Source organism: Falco rusticolus, chromosome 1 (assembly GCF_015220075.1).
Source record: "Falco rusticolus isolate bFalRus1 chromosome 1, bFalRus1.pri, whole genome shotgun sequence".
Taxonomy (NCBI): Eukaryota; Metazoa; Chordata; class Aves; order Falconiformes; family Falconidae; genus Falco; species Falco rusticolus.
In genome coordinates this window covers 57,807,491-57,823,329 of record NC_051187.1, presented here as the reverse complement: position 1 = coordinate 57,823,329, position 15,839 = coordinate 57,807,491, and the positions used below count along the sequence as shown (strand labels likewise).

General features: G+C 38.0%; 1 protein-coding gene across 5 annotated transcripts in view; it reads right to left on the bottom strand.

Moving 5' to 3' along the window:
• The window catches only part of GSTCD (glutathione S-transferase C-terminal domain containing), a 78,938-nt gene extending 63,132 nt beyond the window's left edge, over positions 1 to 15,806 (bottom strand). For 2 of the 5 annotated variants that reach the window (XR_005103217.1, XM_037380628.1), the window contains exons 1-4: positions 15,755 to 15,806; positions 11,645 to 11,793; positions 6,548 to 6,979; positions 4,436 to 4,897 (exon numbers count right to left, since the gene is read on the bottom strand). Coding sequence is in view for 4 of the 5 variants with exons in the window: in XM_037380628.1 (XP_037236525.1) it covers positions 4,436 to 4,897; positions 6,548 to 6,958 (873 nt within the window). In the remaining variant the exon portion in view is untranslated. Of the gene's footprint in view, positions 1 to 4,435; positions 4,898 to 6,547; positions 6,980 to 11,644; positions 11,794 to 15,512; positions 15,708 to 15,754 lie in introns of those variants that run through there. The other 3 variants (XM_037380637.1, XM_037380612.1, XM_037380620.1) reach the window with 3 other exon arrangements.
• Positions 15,807 to 15,839: the final 33 nt, after the last annotated feature.

Sequence of the window (15,839 nt, the reverse complement as noted above, 5' to 3'; positions counted from 1 at the left end):
GAAGTTCAACTATAATGATTTTTTTAAACACAAACCAGGAATTCCAGTTATAAAAGTAACACTTTAATAGAGAATTAAACTCTGGCACTTCCATCAGCAAAAGCAGTTCCAACCCATTGCCTGCAAGAAGCTTTCAGATGCAAGTTATTCAATTTTGATGATAATTGTAGGAATCAAGGTATAATTGCTTAGAAAACAATAATTCACCAAAGAACAGAAATAAAGCAACATTACCCCAGAGCTCCTGTAATTTAGATGAAAATAATACTGAAAGCCAGTTTTTTAGGACAATCCTTGGTGTCAGCTAACACAAATTAATTAAAGAATATATAGTGCGTAAACTGCAGACCACTAGGGCTCAAGGGTCACACATGAAAAGCAAAAAAATACAGCATGCTCTGCTGTTCACAGTACATCTACAGAACTATTTCAACTGGATTGTTGAAATCAATTAAGCATCTGATCCAATAACCTTCTCATGCATAGCACCAGTAACTCAAACATTACTGTAAAAAGTTATGCCCTTCCTATTTAAAAAAGGCCTTGGAAAAATAAAGAAAACTGAAATGCATTAACATTTTTAAAACCGTAGGAAAGCATTTTTATTACTTTTGTTTAGTATCATCCATACAGCAGTTGCTGTAAATCCTCTATTATGTCATATGCAAAACAAACAAAGCAGAGGCAAATTAATACCCATTTCTCTAAAATATCTCATTTTCTTCATACAAAGGTAGCCATATTAACCTAATTCTGGACTCCCATATTGCTATCATCACAAAAAAATTCACTGAGGGTGACGACCTCGGTTAAAGAAGTTATAAACTGGACATTAGCCACATAGTCATATTCACTAGTAATTATCTTGATTTTTAGAGATTGTATCTCTGAATCTGAGTGCCAGCATCTTCTCCAGGAACTCCATTTGTTTTCAAACACCATAAGGCAAACTTGGCAAAATAACCTGCAGAATGAAAATGCAAATACCAACTTCACTCAGAGCTCTTCCTGGCAACAGACACATTCAACTATCAATCCCATACAGTAACTGCAGGAATACTCTTTGTAGGCAAAATTTTATTGCCACGCTAAATAAAGACATAGTTGTCATTTCCTCAGTTCTTTTCTGTGTATACTTCCTCATAAAAATAAGTACACAGATTGGGCTGAGCAAGACCCTCACACAGTCTTGCCACAAAAGTTTTTCCTTCCTTTAAAACTGGTCTTGAAGCTGAGCTCAAGTCACTTGTACTACTAAGCTCTACCTCCTCCTAGAAGTGAGAAAAGGGGAGCTGAGAGCGTGGGTGGCAGGGGTGTGTTTTAAAAAAGAAAAGTAAATAAAAATCAAACTGAATGGCTTTATTAGGCTCAAAGCATATCTTCACGTATTTTCCTAACCCTGATGTTATTTGTACAACTGAACCTTCAAGACACTAGCACTTATTAAATAAGTACTATTAAAAAAACCCAACAACCAACACACACACAGAATCTCCTTCTCAAGTCCAGGTAAATTTTGTACAAAGTGAGAGATCCACCACAAAAAAATTCAATAACCAAGTGAGTAAGGCTCACCCCTACAAGAGGGGTGAAGCAAGCTTTTAACAGATCATTGATCTAAAGGTACAGAGACAGGAATATTTTACTGATTCAAATTATAATCAAGTTGACACAAACAATAGCATGTCAAACTGCATCCTGGAGTACAGGAACTTCTAAAATCAGCTTTGCCACTTGTGACAGTGTTTCTATAATGACATCCTATGTCAGGGAGCAAAGATTTATTCCCCATTTATTTCCACATTCCATGTGGCACCCTTACTGCCAGCTGTGTCAGTGCTTTTCCTGTCTTAACTTGGTGAAACTCTTTAAAAGTGTCTAATTCCTCCACAGACAGACTAGGAGACCTTTTGAGATCTCTAAACACATCAGAAGACATAAAATAGTCCTACACTCAGAATGAAAGTTTGCATATACCCATTACATGCAGTGTCCATAATACTTTGCTAGCATACTCTGGTTTTCCTCCTTGTGCTGTGAAAGCCTCTCGATGTGAAGGAAAAAGACAAGGATGAAAACAGTTGAAAACAGCCCATTGGTGTTTGGCCAGTATTTACAACACGCTAGGTTGACTGCAGAAGGGACAAAGGCATCATTGAATAGACCATACTCTTGGCATTTCCAAAATACTTACACAATCTGACATGAAAACATTCAACTCCCCTAACGGAAAGCGTTAAAGAAAATGTATTTTGAATTAAGAAATTTGAAGTGCTGAAGCTGCTAAATGGCAGAACCAGGCCTTGCCCCTTGTATAGCCCTAATCCAAGGTTGGTTTAAAACTCAGTCAAGTTAATCAGTAGAATAGAGAAACAACAGATTATCAATTTGTGTACACAGGTGCTCTCAGAAACACAGGTGTTATTAGAAAAATTAGTATATGTGAATAAACTAATATAGTTCAAAGACTAAGTGTGCTTGAAGGATTGTGTGAGTTAAAGCAGGCAGAAAGAAGATTATGATCAGAGGAGGACATTGGAACCAAGGCAGAGACTGGAACCAAAGAGATGATGGGACAGAGTCAGGTGATGGATTTGCAGAACCGATAAGACCAAAGGAAACTTCTAAAAAACTTTGGACATTGACTAATGATTTGGTAAGTGTATGTAAGATGTGCTGCACCCCTTTGTTCTCTGCCTCTCACTGAGGTAGCGGTCCAGCTCTGAATTGCGATTAAAGCAAGCCTAGTGGTAACCATGTCTGTATGAATTTTTTCTTTAACAGAAAGTGTGGATTTTCTCTCAGTATGTTGTTGGACCATACAGGTAACTAAGGTTCTATTTAAAAAAAAAAAAAAAAAAAAAGCAGCCAATCTCATAGGACTGCAAGGAGAATCATAACTTTTCAGTTACAAATTTCATTCCAAGAGCTTCTAGCAACATAACTTTTTTCAAGGAACTTCTTTCGCTAAAGTATCTTCCATAAACTGTGGAAAACAATTTAGTATCAACAGTACCATGAATGAGAAAACTACAGATTATTGAAGTTTCAAGGGCTGAAGCTCATCCCAAAGAAGCTGCTCCCTAGGCACACCACCTCATTTGTGAGTGGGGTCACAGTGACCAATCTTTGCCTGAAGAAGAACACAAACTAAGTTTTCTAAAAACAAAATTGCAAAGAAGAATAAAATGTTTGGTGATACGTAGGTATTATGCTGTCCTAAGTACCCATCTTTATCTACAGATGTGAGTTGGATGTGCATTTGTGGGAGGGCTTGATAAAAAGCTGGGTTGGCTACACAGGAATATTTCCTCCTAAACAAAGAAGTCATTCCTAGGAACTAGAAGAAAAAGAGCAGCAGAGATTAAGAATAATTAACCCATTATGAGGAGCAATAAACAAATCTGAAGTCATAGCACATCACATTTTCAAAACAAGTATTTGTAGATTAAAAAAAAATTCTCAAAGGGAATCTCAAGAAATTAACTACCAGTAGCATAAACAAATGAGCTTTTGGAAGTCTTTCCCTGGTCAATAACCAAGTACCTCTTCAGATGGGTAAGGAACATGAAGGATTTACACCTCTGAAAGGTCACCGTTGTCCCTGAATCTCTCTCTGCTCACTGCCTCCTTAAAAGGCATTCCCACTTTCTTATAAGGTACTTGTTCTCTTTTAGGCATCTCTGTCCATGTCAACATAAAGTCACATAAAGTTTCAAGCCTTTGCTGAAAAGAATTCCAATTCAGATAATATTCATGTAGAAAAAGTAGAACAAACTGGGTAGGAATTCATTTTGCCTGACCCCCTAGTACACTGAAACCAAAATTAAACCAGGTTCATGCTTACCTACTTTTTTTCCTATGTATATTACAATGTACTTTATGTGTCCATTTTAAATCTCTCATGGGGGACATCTCTTCTATCATTTTAAAATCAATACACCATTCTCAACCCTCCCTCCCTTTAAAATTTGCAATTTATGATTGAATCAAAATTCCAAATCTCAAAAAATTCCTCACTGATAATGTGGTCTCATTTCAGCAAATATCCATTGAGTCATGGTCATAAATCTAGTACACTAAATTCAGGCAAGAAAATAGTTTCATGCTTGCTTAGTTACTTTTGCTTTATGCAAATTAGAAGGTACTTGAAATGTCCTTCTATTTTTTCATGGAGGAATGTTCTGGGCAACTTGGTGCCAAAATTTCAGCATAACATTTTAACACTTGACAGTGTTTACTAAATATTTATATCCTATGCATTTAAAAGTAATTGTGGTGATCTCACCAATCCTTGTTTTTTGTTTGTACAAAAACAAAGTGAAGTTTACATTGCAAATGACAATATATTTTAAATTAACACATTTTACAACTTCCCAGTTGTTAAAAAAATTACATATACACTACTTAATATTTGCAGGACTTGTCATCTTACCAAGAATTGATGGATGCATGGCAAAAGCACTATATCTGCCATGGTAAAATAAAGCCCTTCTGCAAAAACATGGTCCAAAAGCGGAAGGTCAGAGGTTTTTGTTCTCCTGATGCAAGGGGCCTCCCTGTTGACTGCATCTGATACGTCCTGGACAAGCAGCTTGGAGAAAGCTATGCTCAGTTCCAAACTTGGAAGTGGATGTTCATGCATTTCCACTGTTTTTTCTTCCTCTGTTGCTTCTTTACCAAGTACAGGCACTGCAGCCTTGGCACCTGCCTTCTGTTGTTGAAGCTTTTGCCTTCGAATTTTATCATCATTATGTACTCGGACAGGTTCTCCCAGCTTCCTTTCAAGCTGTAAAATGTCCGGAGGAATAGTCTGACAGCGTTCAGGAGATGCAGTCAAAAACCCTTCAACAGCCAGAGGTATGCTGATCTCACAAAGTCTGGTCCACTGACTAACCTGCCAGATAAATTTATGTAATTAATGTCTCTACAAAAAGAGAAACAAAATCCAGGGTACCTTCTTGTCCACTTTAAGCAAAGAAATTCCAGCTTTAAGTACATTATTTGATAATCTTTGAAGCTCAGATATTTTGTATTACTTTTGCAATAGCAGAATTAGAAAGCTAAATCTTATATATATATATATACCAGAACAGTTATCCAGAATAGCATATTTTTATTCCTTATTCTTGGCATAAGATTAGGGTGGCTGCATAACTCAGGAGAAGCTAAGCTGCAATCAGTTTATATATGTCACCTCTACTACGTACTGATAACAAAACCAGATGACACTGAAGAGATTTGATCACATTTATTTTACAGAAATGCATTAAGTTATCAGTGGTTTTTAGCATACAGTATCAAAAAAAATTAGTCTAAAAGAACAGCACCTTAAAAAAAATTCTTATTTTTCTCATATTCTTGTCCTCTTTTTCTTATTCTCTGCACTTAAAGGTTTTAAAACTTTTAAATTCTTGTCTTTCCTTATTCAGTTTACTCACATTGAAGCCATGTGAAATATGGAACCAAGTTTTCCAGCAGTTCCAAGAAGAGATTAGAATTACAGGTTCTAATGGGAGATGTCGGGGACAATTTCTCTATGCCAGTGCTAGAGGGACTAACACAGGAATACACTTCCCCAGATCTGCTGCTCACCAACAGGGATGAACTGGATTGAAGGCACAGTAATCAATGGCAACCATGGATGTACAGACCATGAAACAGTGGACTTCAACCTCCTGAGAGGAGTAAGGCAAGCCTAGATGGATGAGCTGCTAAATGAGTAAACTGCTATGTGATAAATGGGCTGAAATATCAACTCTAAGGGTAGTAGTGGTTTATGGTTCACCCTCTATCCAAAGGTCAGTTAGAAGTGGAGCTTTTTAGGGGTCTATGCTGAGGCCTATCCTATTTAATTATCTTTACCCATGACCTGGAGGGCGAGGTGGAATACACTCACATCAAGGATGACAGCAAGTTGAGCAAAGCAGTCAACAAACTCCAGGAAAGAGCCGCCATTCACTGGGGCCTGCACAGGCTAGAGAACAGGTTGACTGGAACTGACATAAAACAATAAAGCATCCTGCACCTAGGATGGACTACACCCCTCTAACGGTACAGGCTCAGAACTCCTAGGGACTGACTACCTGACCAGGTAGGAGGTCTACTGAAAACACCCTGTACATCCTGGTGAGCATAAGCTAAACATAAGCCAGCAGCATGTCTTGGCAGTGATGAGGGCTAACAGCCTACAGTGCTCTTGAAATCAAAATTAACAATAAATTAGGTATTTCTTAGTTTACTTCAAACTGCAAAAGCTGTATTTTTAATTCATTAAAACTACACTGCTAGACATGAAACAAAGATCTAACCTATTTTTTGAATTTTAGGGTTCTTTTTGTGCTGCTAACAAGTCCTATCTTTAAAAAGAATTATTTTTCATCTTTATGCCAAAATACAGATACCTCTCCACTGAGGAAATTTCATTTCTAAGCAAATGAAGTTTCTTAAAGAACTTATTTTACATGAATATTAAGGGTCTACTTCAGAGTATCTAATGCTTATAAAAAAACCCAATAATCTGTCTAACAGAAAGGGATGCACTCACTTCAGCACAGGCTTTTAAGCAGGTCTTCTTAAAGCCTAAGAGTTCCAAAACATCCTTTTTAGACTGATCTGCCTCATATGTTTTCTGTATTATATGCCTTAAGACAACAGAAAGCCCAGCTCGGCAGAACTTGCCATCTTTCACAACAACAGCAGGTAAACAGCAGCTCTGCACAACCACTGGAAGCTGACATCTGGAGATTAAATGGAACTCAAGATCACCAAGGAGGTTTTTTGTCACAAACTGGTCATCCACATCTTCACCAGTTGGCACCAAGAAAATTTTGAATACTTTGCAGTCACAGTAGGATAGCAAAAACAGTGAAATAGATGTATGAAGAGGAAAGATACTATCTCCGTACTGATGAGAAAAATCCAAATATAAATGTTCTTCAGCAACACTATCTTTCATCTTCCTCCTGTGCTGAAGTCCCTGAAATAGAAATCAGATCACAACATTCAGAAAATAATACAGAACTCAGAACAAAATAGAGGGTTTGAAACAGTGGTCCTTCTACTATGTGCCAAAACTGATTTTAGCATAAGACACTATTAAAGACATCCTGCCTAAGTGGACTGCGAGCCCTTCTTAAGAGAAAAGAATGGTTTCACATATACACTTTCTTTTCACATAGAAATGTCTGTGTGGAAATGATCTGTGTAATTTTTTTTAACATTTTAGCGTATTTCTGACATCAAACAAAACATACAAAACCAAAAGAAAATATTATTTCCTTTTAGATTTTTTAGCGTATAAACATTTTATAGCAAGGTAGGTTTTTTTCTTTAAGCAATAATCTCCCATAACATTAACCATACAGTACTGAAAAACAAGTTCCTGAGCACATATCTACAACAGTCATTTTGCTAATATACACACATTTATCTTTCTGTAACTGTTAGAAGGCATATATATAGAGGATATTTAGGCTATGGGAAATAATATTGGTTCCTGTACTGAATATTAATCTACAGCCTGGTGAAAATACTAACTGAAGATCAAGAGAATGCATAAGAAGAAAAAAAAACACATTAATTTCAAGAATGCTACATGAATACCTCAAACACACAACTACTTAAAGCAGTTAAATACAACTGTAACATAGCTGAAATCAATGTCTTCTCATTATATTAAAAACTTTAATCAATTTTCTTTAGAATTGGTTGAAAATTGTATTTTTGCTATTAAACTATTCCATACCAGTTTAATATAAAACAATGATGGAACAATTTTTCTGCTCCATCACTCAGTAAAATTGCCCATTAACTTTTAAATCACAACACCTATTGAAAAGCTTTAGACACTAGATGGCACTGTTAAAACAATCATTATAGAAGAAAGCTTTATTATAATTAGAGAAAGAAATGTCAATGTTGCTAAGAAAGGTCAGTATGGTTTTTTTATATACATATATATAAAGCACAAGTGAGACTGGAACGGCAACAGCCTTTCAAATCACTGTCTAGATAAGGTGTCTGTACAGTTACATGAATATGACAATTATTTAAAACAAAACAGGTTTTCATTTGACATCTAGATTATCAGGTATTTTTTTTCATGTAGACATGTACATCAAATTTACTCTTTTGTATCATCTGTCACTGGGCCAAATCAATAAAAAGAGGTAGTGGAAGAATAAAATCAAGTCCACCTGACATTCAGTAGAGATCATAATAGTGATTGTTACAGTGAAGCATTTTTAAAACATTACATGACATGATTTTGTCTCAGAACACCAATGGCTCAACAAGTACTGTTGCTTTTTTTCAAGTAACACACCTGCCACACATAGTACAGTACAAAATGAAATACCCACTTTCCTAAAAGCTATTTTATTTGGATAAATCTTGACAGCCCGTAAGTTGAGACAGATTCAATATCTTTAAGTACGGTTCTGTGTAAGAAATTATATAGTGAAGGTACTGTTGAGATTGGTCAAGAAGAGTTAGTCTTACCTGCTAAATCCATAGTTACTAGCACAAATGCATATTCTCAACTACAGTATTTCTTTCAATATTAAACAGTACCCTCATATGCGTTTGGGAGGGTTTTTCCTGGTCACTCCAGCCACTCAGACTGGATACACATTCACCTCAGAAATCACTTCACCACTGAATTCTTTCTTCTGGTTGACCTCACTGGACATAATCAGCTTTTTTGGTCATTACCATGCTGTATAGAACTGCTAAATATTTTGGTGAAGTCTGGAGAGGTTTCTATTTCCAAAGTATGTTTTCCCATAGTTTCCATCTATTCTTACAAATTATTCCAAATCTATCACTCGGGACTGCACAAGTAAAACAATCTTTTCACCACACAGGTACTCTTCAATACGTACAGCAGCCCTTGCCCTTTTTCATCCAGAGTAGCAGCTCTGAAGCACTGTTTCCCCACAGAAGATAATACATCATTAGGCTAAAAATAAAAAATAAATATCTGAAAGATGCCCAAACAGAGGTACTACTTAATCAGGCCACCGAATAAAATTACAAAAATGTCCTGCTGTGAAACTGGTAGATGAAAGGGTGAACACCATGAATGTGAATTCTCCTCCAATCTGTTGAACAAAATTATTTCTGCTCAGTAGCAATAAGTAATAGATAGCAGCCGCCAGTCACTCCCAGAGAAAGAAACTGATTGGAAATAATTACTTGTTGGTTATTGGTCTGCTCTGTATTCAGTCCAGTAAACACTCGAGTTGATGCTATCCTATTAATCTACCCATCTCCTTGAAGTTTGAAATTTGACTAGAAATGTCATCTGGTCAAATTCAAATATTATTACCTTCAGGTATATAACTATCCCATACAGAAGTCACACAAACCAGATAAACCAATACTTGGATCTTGCTGACGCACGATAAGCAGATGTTGTCCAGCTACCCACTCCATGCTTTTCACGGGGTCCGCAAACAGGAATACATGTACAGCCCACCTCATCTGGTCAACAGTATCTTCACTTAAAAGTCACTTCTCAACCATTTGAGGTAAGGCTCTGGATTTTGCGCTGAGGCAAAGGTATGCTCCGGAGACGTCTGTTCTTTTAAATGCCTTGAAGGAAGAACCTCTGGGAGACAGCTGAGCCAGACAGCTTGAGGGTGGTTACTAACTTCTTCAAAACTCCAAGTAATTTTTTGTAGTAATTTACCACTACTCAGCTGCAGCATGGTGAACTATGCCAGAGAGACTGAATTATTTTTTTCCAAACCTAAATGAACTTCTACAAAGACAGAAATAACACACAAGCAGTGACATTATTCACTATCTACTTACACAGCTGTGCTCACACTGTAAAATCAGAACAGTTTGCAGAATTGATTAAGATCAAATTATTTTGGGAAGGGGATGAAGGAAGAACCAAGACTCTTCTTCCTCCTCTGCCAGAGCAGTAAATTAATGCCATTCAGCACATAGCCACAAAATTGCTCATGTAAAGGATATAGTAGAAATCTGCAACTGCAGGCGACAGGAAGCCCAGAAATTGCTCATTTTGACAGTGGCTCAGAACTAGGCAGCATCAGCTGGTCTTGGTATTACACACTAAATCAGCATAGTACCCTCTAGTCCCGTGACTTGTTATACCTTCTTCACAGAGTCAGTTCAGACATGGATTTAGCTCTTTTTTGTGTTCTCCCTCCTCAGGTAAAGCCACCTCACACAGGCTTGGTAGCATGTACATTAAGTTTAGCTAGCCTTTGGAAGCAGTTCTCACTTAAGACTGTCCAGTACAACACAAGTTACCATACTCAGTGGCTAGCAGTCTTCCAGTACCTGCCTGTAATTACCTACTCATGATACCAAAAGGACAAAAGGACAAAAACGTTCTCCAGTAAGTCTCCACTGAATTGTATGATTCAACTCCATGACGCACAAAGAACCAGTGAACAGGTCTACAGAGGTAAGCGTAACACCCAGCAACATTTGAAGTTTAGCTGCTCACATGCAAGTACCTATATTAACCCTGAAATGAAAACAGAGCTTTCATTGATAAGAATCTCAGGGCTCTTAATGAAGATGCAATATCTGCTGTAGAATTTTCTGATATGTAAAAAAAAAAAACATTTCTACACTTTATTTTAGTTGGATAGGCAGATATTATATTTTTAATAAGTTTTCCAATAGCTAGGTTCTCCTTTAGCTAGGTTTTGTGCACATGCTGAAGTTGCATTTATCCCAAAAAGCAAAAAATTGTAAATATCACTCATTCATAAAGACATCCACTAGCTGCTCAGATTATTTTTAAGTACTCATAAAAACCTTTAGAAAGGGATGCTCATATCAAGGTAAGGGCAGAGGAGAAGGATTAAGCTAAGGCAGTGGTTTTGATTAATGAGACTCTCCCCACATGGGAGAAGTACGGGAAAACTCCAAAGATGAAAAATATGGTCAATATGAGAACTTCTGTTTTAAGGAATCACATAAACAATGATAGGATCGATACAGCAACAATTAACCATTCCAGTTAGTAATTCTGAACCAAATAAAAATACACTGTAAATTGATGATTTCTGAAAAAAGTACAAGCAACTAACATCTTACACTTAAAAGCACAACTCCAGAGGAGGAGGTAACTCCAGCTCTCATCACACAAATATGTGTCTTATTTCTCTAGTTTTCAGAGAGAGTTAAGAACATTGCACATTTCACAAGATTGCATCTTAAGTCTGAGAATAGGTACTTACATACACACGCGATTTCCAGGCCCTGACAAACCAATCTATCATTTCATCATTTATATGACTGCGATTAATTTCTGTTCACACAGGCAATCAGATCTCTCTAAAGGCCCTGATTCTGCAAGTACTCGTGGTACCTGACCTAAAGTTGTCTCTGCAATATTCAGTCCCATTATTTTCAACTATAGTCTTAAATTCTTCTCATATACTATACTACTATTCTTCCTACCAAAGTCCCTTTCTCATCTCAAATTTGCAGTGCTACAATACTGAAATTAGTTTCCCAGAACCACATTCCCTGTTCTGCTACTGATATGGTCGATTTAGATCTGAGTTATTAAGCTTACTGTGTGGAGCAGAACAAATTATATTCTTAATTAGGGTCCATTTAGGACAATTATACTTCCGTTTCTGCAGCTAACCTTCAAGGAATGAAAAGATGAGCTTCACTCAGCAGGAAATGTTGCACTTGAAGCTCCTGTTTGCATCCTCCAGCTGTTTCTCTCCTCCTTTGCTATGCCAATCATGGTCATCCAGGGACACATCTTTACAGCTGCCAAAGAACTAGCACCTAAATTCCAAGGAAACCCAAACAAACATGTTAAGTTAGGTACCTTTAAATTCATGATAATTCAAGGTCAAATATGCTCAGGTTTGCTCCTCCCTCTCCTTCCGATACTCATGCTTAATTCTTCATTTCACCCAATTAAAAATACAAATTATTAAGATGAAGGTACCATCCTCAAACAAGAGCAGAGAAGCTTATTAGCTGATATTTCCATTTGTGATCAACAGTTAGGCAATTAACAGTGCTCATGTTAAAATCAGCTACCAAGTGAACACCCGTAAGAGCTGAGCAGTAGAAGACAATGTCGTAGAAGACTACTTGCTGTAAGTTGTCTCTAAGTTAAATCTTAACATACAAGATTCTCACAGAACAAAGGCCTTTTCTTTCTGTCCTCCTTTACAACAGTTAAAAAGTTTAAGGGGTTTTTGCTTTATTAATCTATTTGTATTCTACCTAAGAATATTTTCAGAATGCCAAAACATGGCAATTAAGTTAATTTTGTTCATAGATGTGCAAGTTGAACACTCAAATGCCATTCTGAATAAAGTAAGTCTCTACTAGAGATTCAGCTTCATTGCAACTATAGAACTCACAATGCATGGGGTAAACACAGAAATTTTAACCTATTTAGAACCTACTAGCCAAAATGAGAGGAAAAAAAAATGGCCTGAGCTCAATTGCTCAGAAAATCTTTTGTAAATCACCCTCTCCCATTTTCTGACTTCTAAAGGCAGGTGTCTCCCTACCAACTTCAGAAAGCACTGCTAAAAGTTCTCTAACTTCATTTTTCATAAAGCACTTACAAGGACAGTGTAGTTTTTGAGCTCATACCGAACTTTCATCCAGACTGCAACTGCCAAATAACATGCCTTCCTCAGTAACTTAAGTTTTTTAAATTAGTATTTGAAGTTAGAAGATTTAAACTAATCCAGCAGGTTTCTCTTGCTCTTACTCCTCTAGACATCAAAAATCAATTAATCACAAAAAAGATCATTCAGAGACTACCTCAAAAGTTTACCTAGGAAATTTTCTTTTTCAGCCTCAGACAGATAGTGACCAATGTAAAGCCACTTGCTACAGTCAAAGGCCCCTATCTTGAATTACAGGGTAACCATTCAAATCAAAGATTTTCTCTTTCTCCATTACACATTTGTTTCTAGAATGACTAAGATGAGAGCAGCTTTATTAAAACATTTTAACAAAGATTTTAGAGATTGACAAAAGGCACATTAGCTAATGCGAAAAACAAAACTTATGTCCTGGATACAAGCTTTGCCATACACACAACTAAATTGCAAGAACTGCATGCACTACCACTATCAGAAAGCCCAAGTGTTGAAGTTTGTCCTAGTTCATACTGGCAATTCAAGTGTTTGCGCATGCCAAGGATCTCCACTGTCTCATGTTTGACTAGATCACTGTACTATTTCTTCACAACTGGAAGCACTGAATCCTCCTCCTTTAATGCAGCTGTATCCCAAAAATGATTAATCTGACACCTTGTTAACCAGTATTTTTCCCTTACTTTTTTGCCTGAATTCTGCTATTCCACGTGCTTATAATAGAGAGAAGTTAGCAATTTTTAAGCAAACCGGAAAAACCAGGAAATATTAGCTATGAACATGTTTAAAGTTATGCACTTTCCAGACCAAGAGGACAGGCTTTTCCAGACTAGATGGTAAAGAGAGGTAGCAATAGTAAACCCCACTCTGCTTTTTGCATTGAGCTTCTCAGCAGCAACTACTCTAATACTTTAATTCCAGAAAAAACTTGAAAAAGTATTTTTAATAAAACAGACTTCTGTAATGGCTGTAACTCATTACGTATTGATTTCATTAGAATACCAAAGCATTCAGTCTGGTTTTATTTATATTGCTTGCTACTGTAAGAAACTTCTATGCCCTTTCATCACAACAGTAAACTGAGTGTCTCACAGGTTTTCCTCCCCAAAGCCTTGCAAGGTGCAAGTTTCCTGTGTTCCCATTATAGAGGTGAAAAAGCTGAAGCACAAAGAGAATTTTTAGTTTGGTGTCACACAAGAAGCCTGTCCTAAAGCAACCCTAAAAATCAGACATTTTCCTTAAGTGGTTGTTGTTTGCTTGGTTGTAGGTGTGGGTTTTTAAGTCCAGTCTATGAATACAATGTAAAACTATGATCACACTAATTTTCTTTCCAAATGTCTCATAGAAGAGAAACCAAAAAGAGTCTGTCCAGGACTTCTGTCTAGAAGTGACTTTATCTGCATTTCCTCATTGTTTCCTCTGAAGAAATAAGGTCTTCTTGCACAGTGACTTCAACTGAACTGCACACACATTGCCATATCCCATCCCTCTCCCGTCTTTTACTTCAGAGAATTCTCCCTAACATCCTGTTTCTAAGCACAGATGTTTATGAAGTGCTGTTTCCTGTATTTTTTGTTTCTAAGAGAGTTGTTCTGCTGCACTATTTTGGCTCTGCAGAGTACATCTTCCTTGTGGATTTATACACAGCCTTTCCTTTGAAAGACTTAATAGCCTACCCGGTTGCCCATTCTCACTTAAGTGTTTTTGCAAAACTACTACCCTTCCATTAAATGGGATAAATTTATGAATCCCTTGGCAGCTTACTAAGACAAAAGCAGCCACAGGCATACGCAATAAAACAAAACATGGAACACAGAACTAAAAAAAAAACCTACAAGACATTACACTATTCACCCACAGTATTTTTCCCAGCACTTCTTTTTCTCTAATTAGACTGTAAATTCTGTGGGAAAAGGTTTTTTTTTTATTTTATACTGGCCTTATTTACAGTAGCCACTGTTGGAAAAGGGAAAGGGAGAAGTAATGGATTCCACAGGATTTGCAATGTAATTTAAAAGACAAGATAAATAGTGTTGCCTACCTCTGGTATAAAAATCACTTTGGCTATTTAAAAATTATCAATATTAAGCAATGTAACTTTCACTAACTATACTGTTTGTTGCTACTTTCCCTTCCCTTTCAATATGCACTAAACAACGGTTAAATCAATTTCACTGTGGTACAGTGTAGTCAAGAAAATTATTGGCTTAAAAACAAATGTTTCCCAGGAAAATAAAGAATTAAAACATCAAAAATAAGTAAGTGCATAAATATCTGCCTACTTTTATTTCCTAGAAAAGATTTAATTTGTTGATTGCTACATGGTAAAAGAGAACTGTTGTTAGAGACATTAATACTTGAGAAACATTCAACATAAGTAATTTAAAAATGCAGTTCTCCTCAAAATTAACACTTGTGCTTCACGACAGGCAACTCTGAAGTTGGGAGTTACATCTCTGCCCAGACAATCAGTTTGCTGTACGCGTTTAGGGCCACCACTGCATCCTCGAGGGAATCCTAAGCGAAGCATGCAAACTTTTCCTGAAGAGCTTCAAACCAGAACTTCGGACAGGTGTATCAGCAAAGCAAAAGCCGTCAATGCTTCAAGAAAGCAAGACGCAGGCTACAAAGAACAGAAGCCAGACTGCAGAAGGCCGGTACACAAGAACTGGGTTACTGCAGAAAATCACAGCAGCGGGTTGCAATTCCCCCACAGGCCTGCTCCGTTCCCTCCGCAGCGGGCTGCCCCCACAGTAGTCGCACCTGGTGGCCAACACCGACCCTTCCTCACACACACGCACACAAAAAGCTCGGCCGTAAGTCACCGAGCGTCAGGTGAGCGCCTCGAAGGCTGCAAGCGCCCTTCCCGCCGACACCTACCGCCGCTCCTCACCGACGGGCACCTAAGCAGGGAGCTTCCCGCCAGCCCTCCCTCACAGCACCGACAGTTAACGGCCCAGGGCGGGCGCGGCCATTCCCGGGCGAGGAGCCCGGGTGAGGAGAGGGCAGCGAACCAGGGCTTCCCGGAAGGCACCTCCCGGTACCCGCCGGCACCTCCCGGTACCCGCCGCGCCCGCCCCTCCCCCAGCGGCGACGTCCCTCCCCGCGCGAGCGCCGCTTACCCCGCGCCGCTCTCCCGGCCCTGCGCGCAGCCCGGCCCTCCCCCGCCGCTTGCCGCCCCGACTCCGCCCCTTCCTGCGCGCGCAC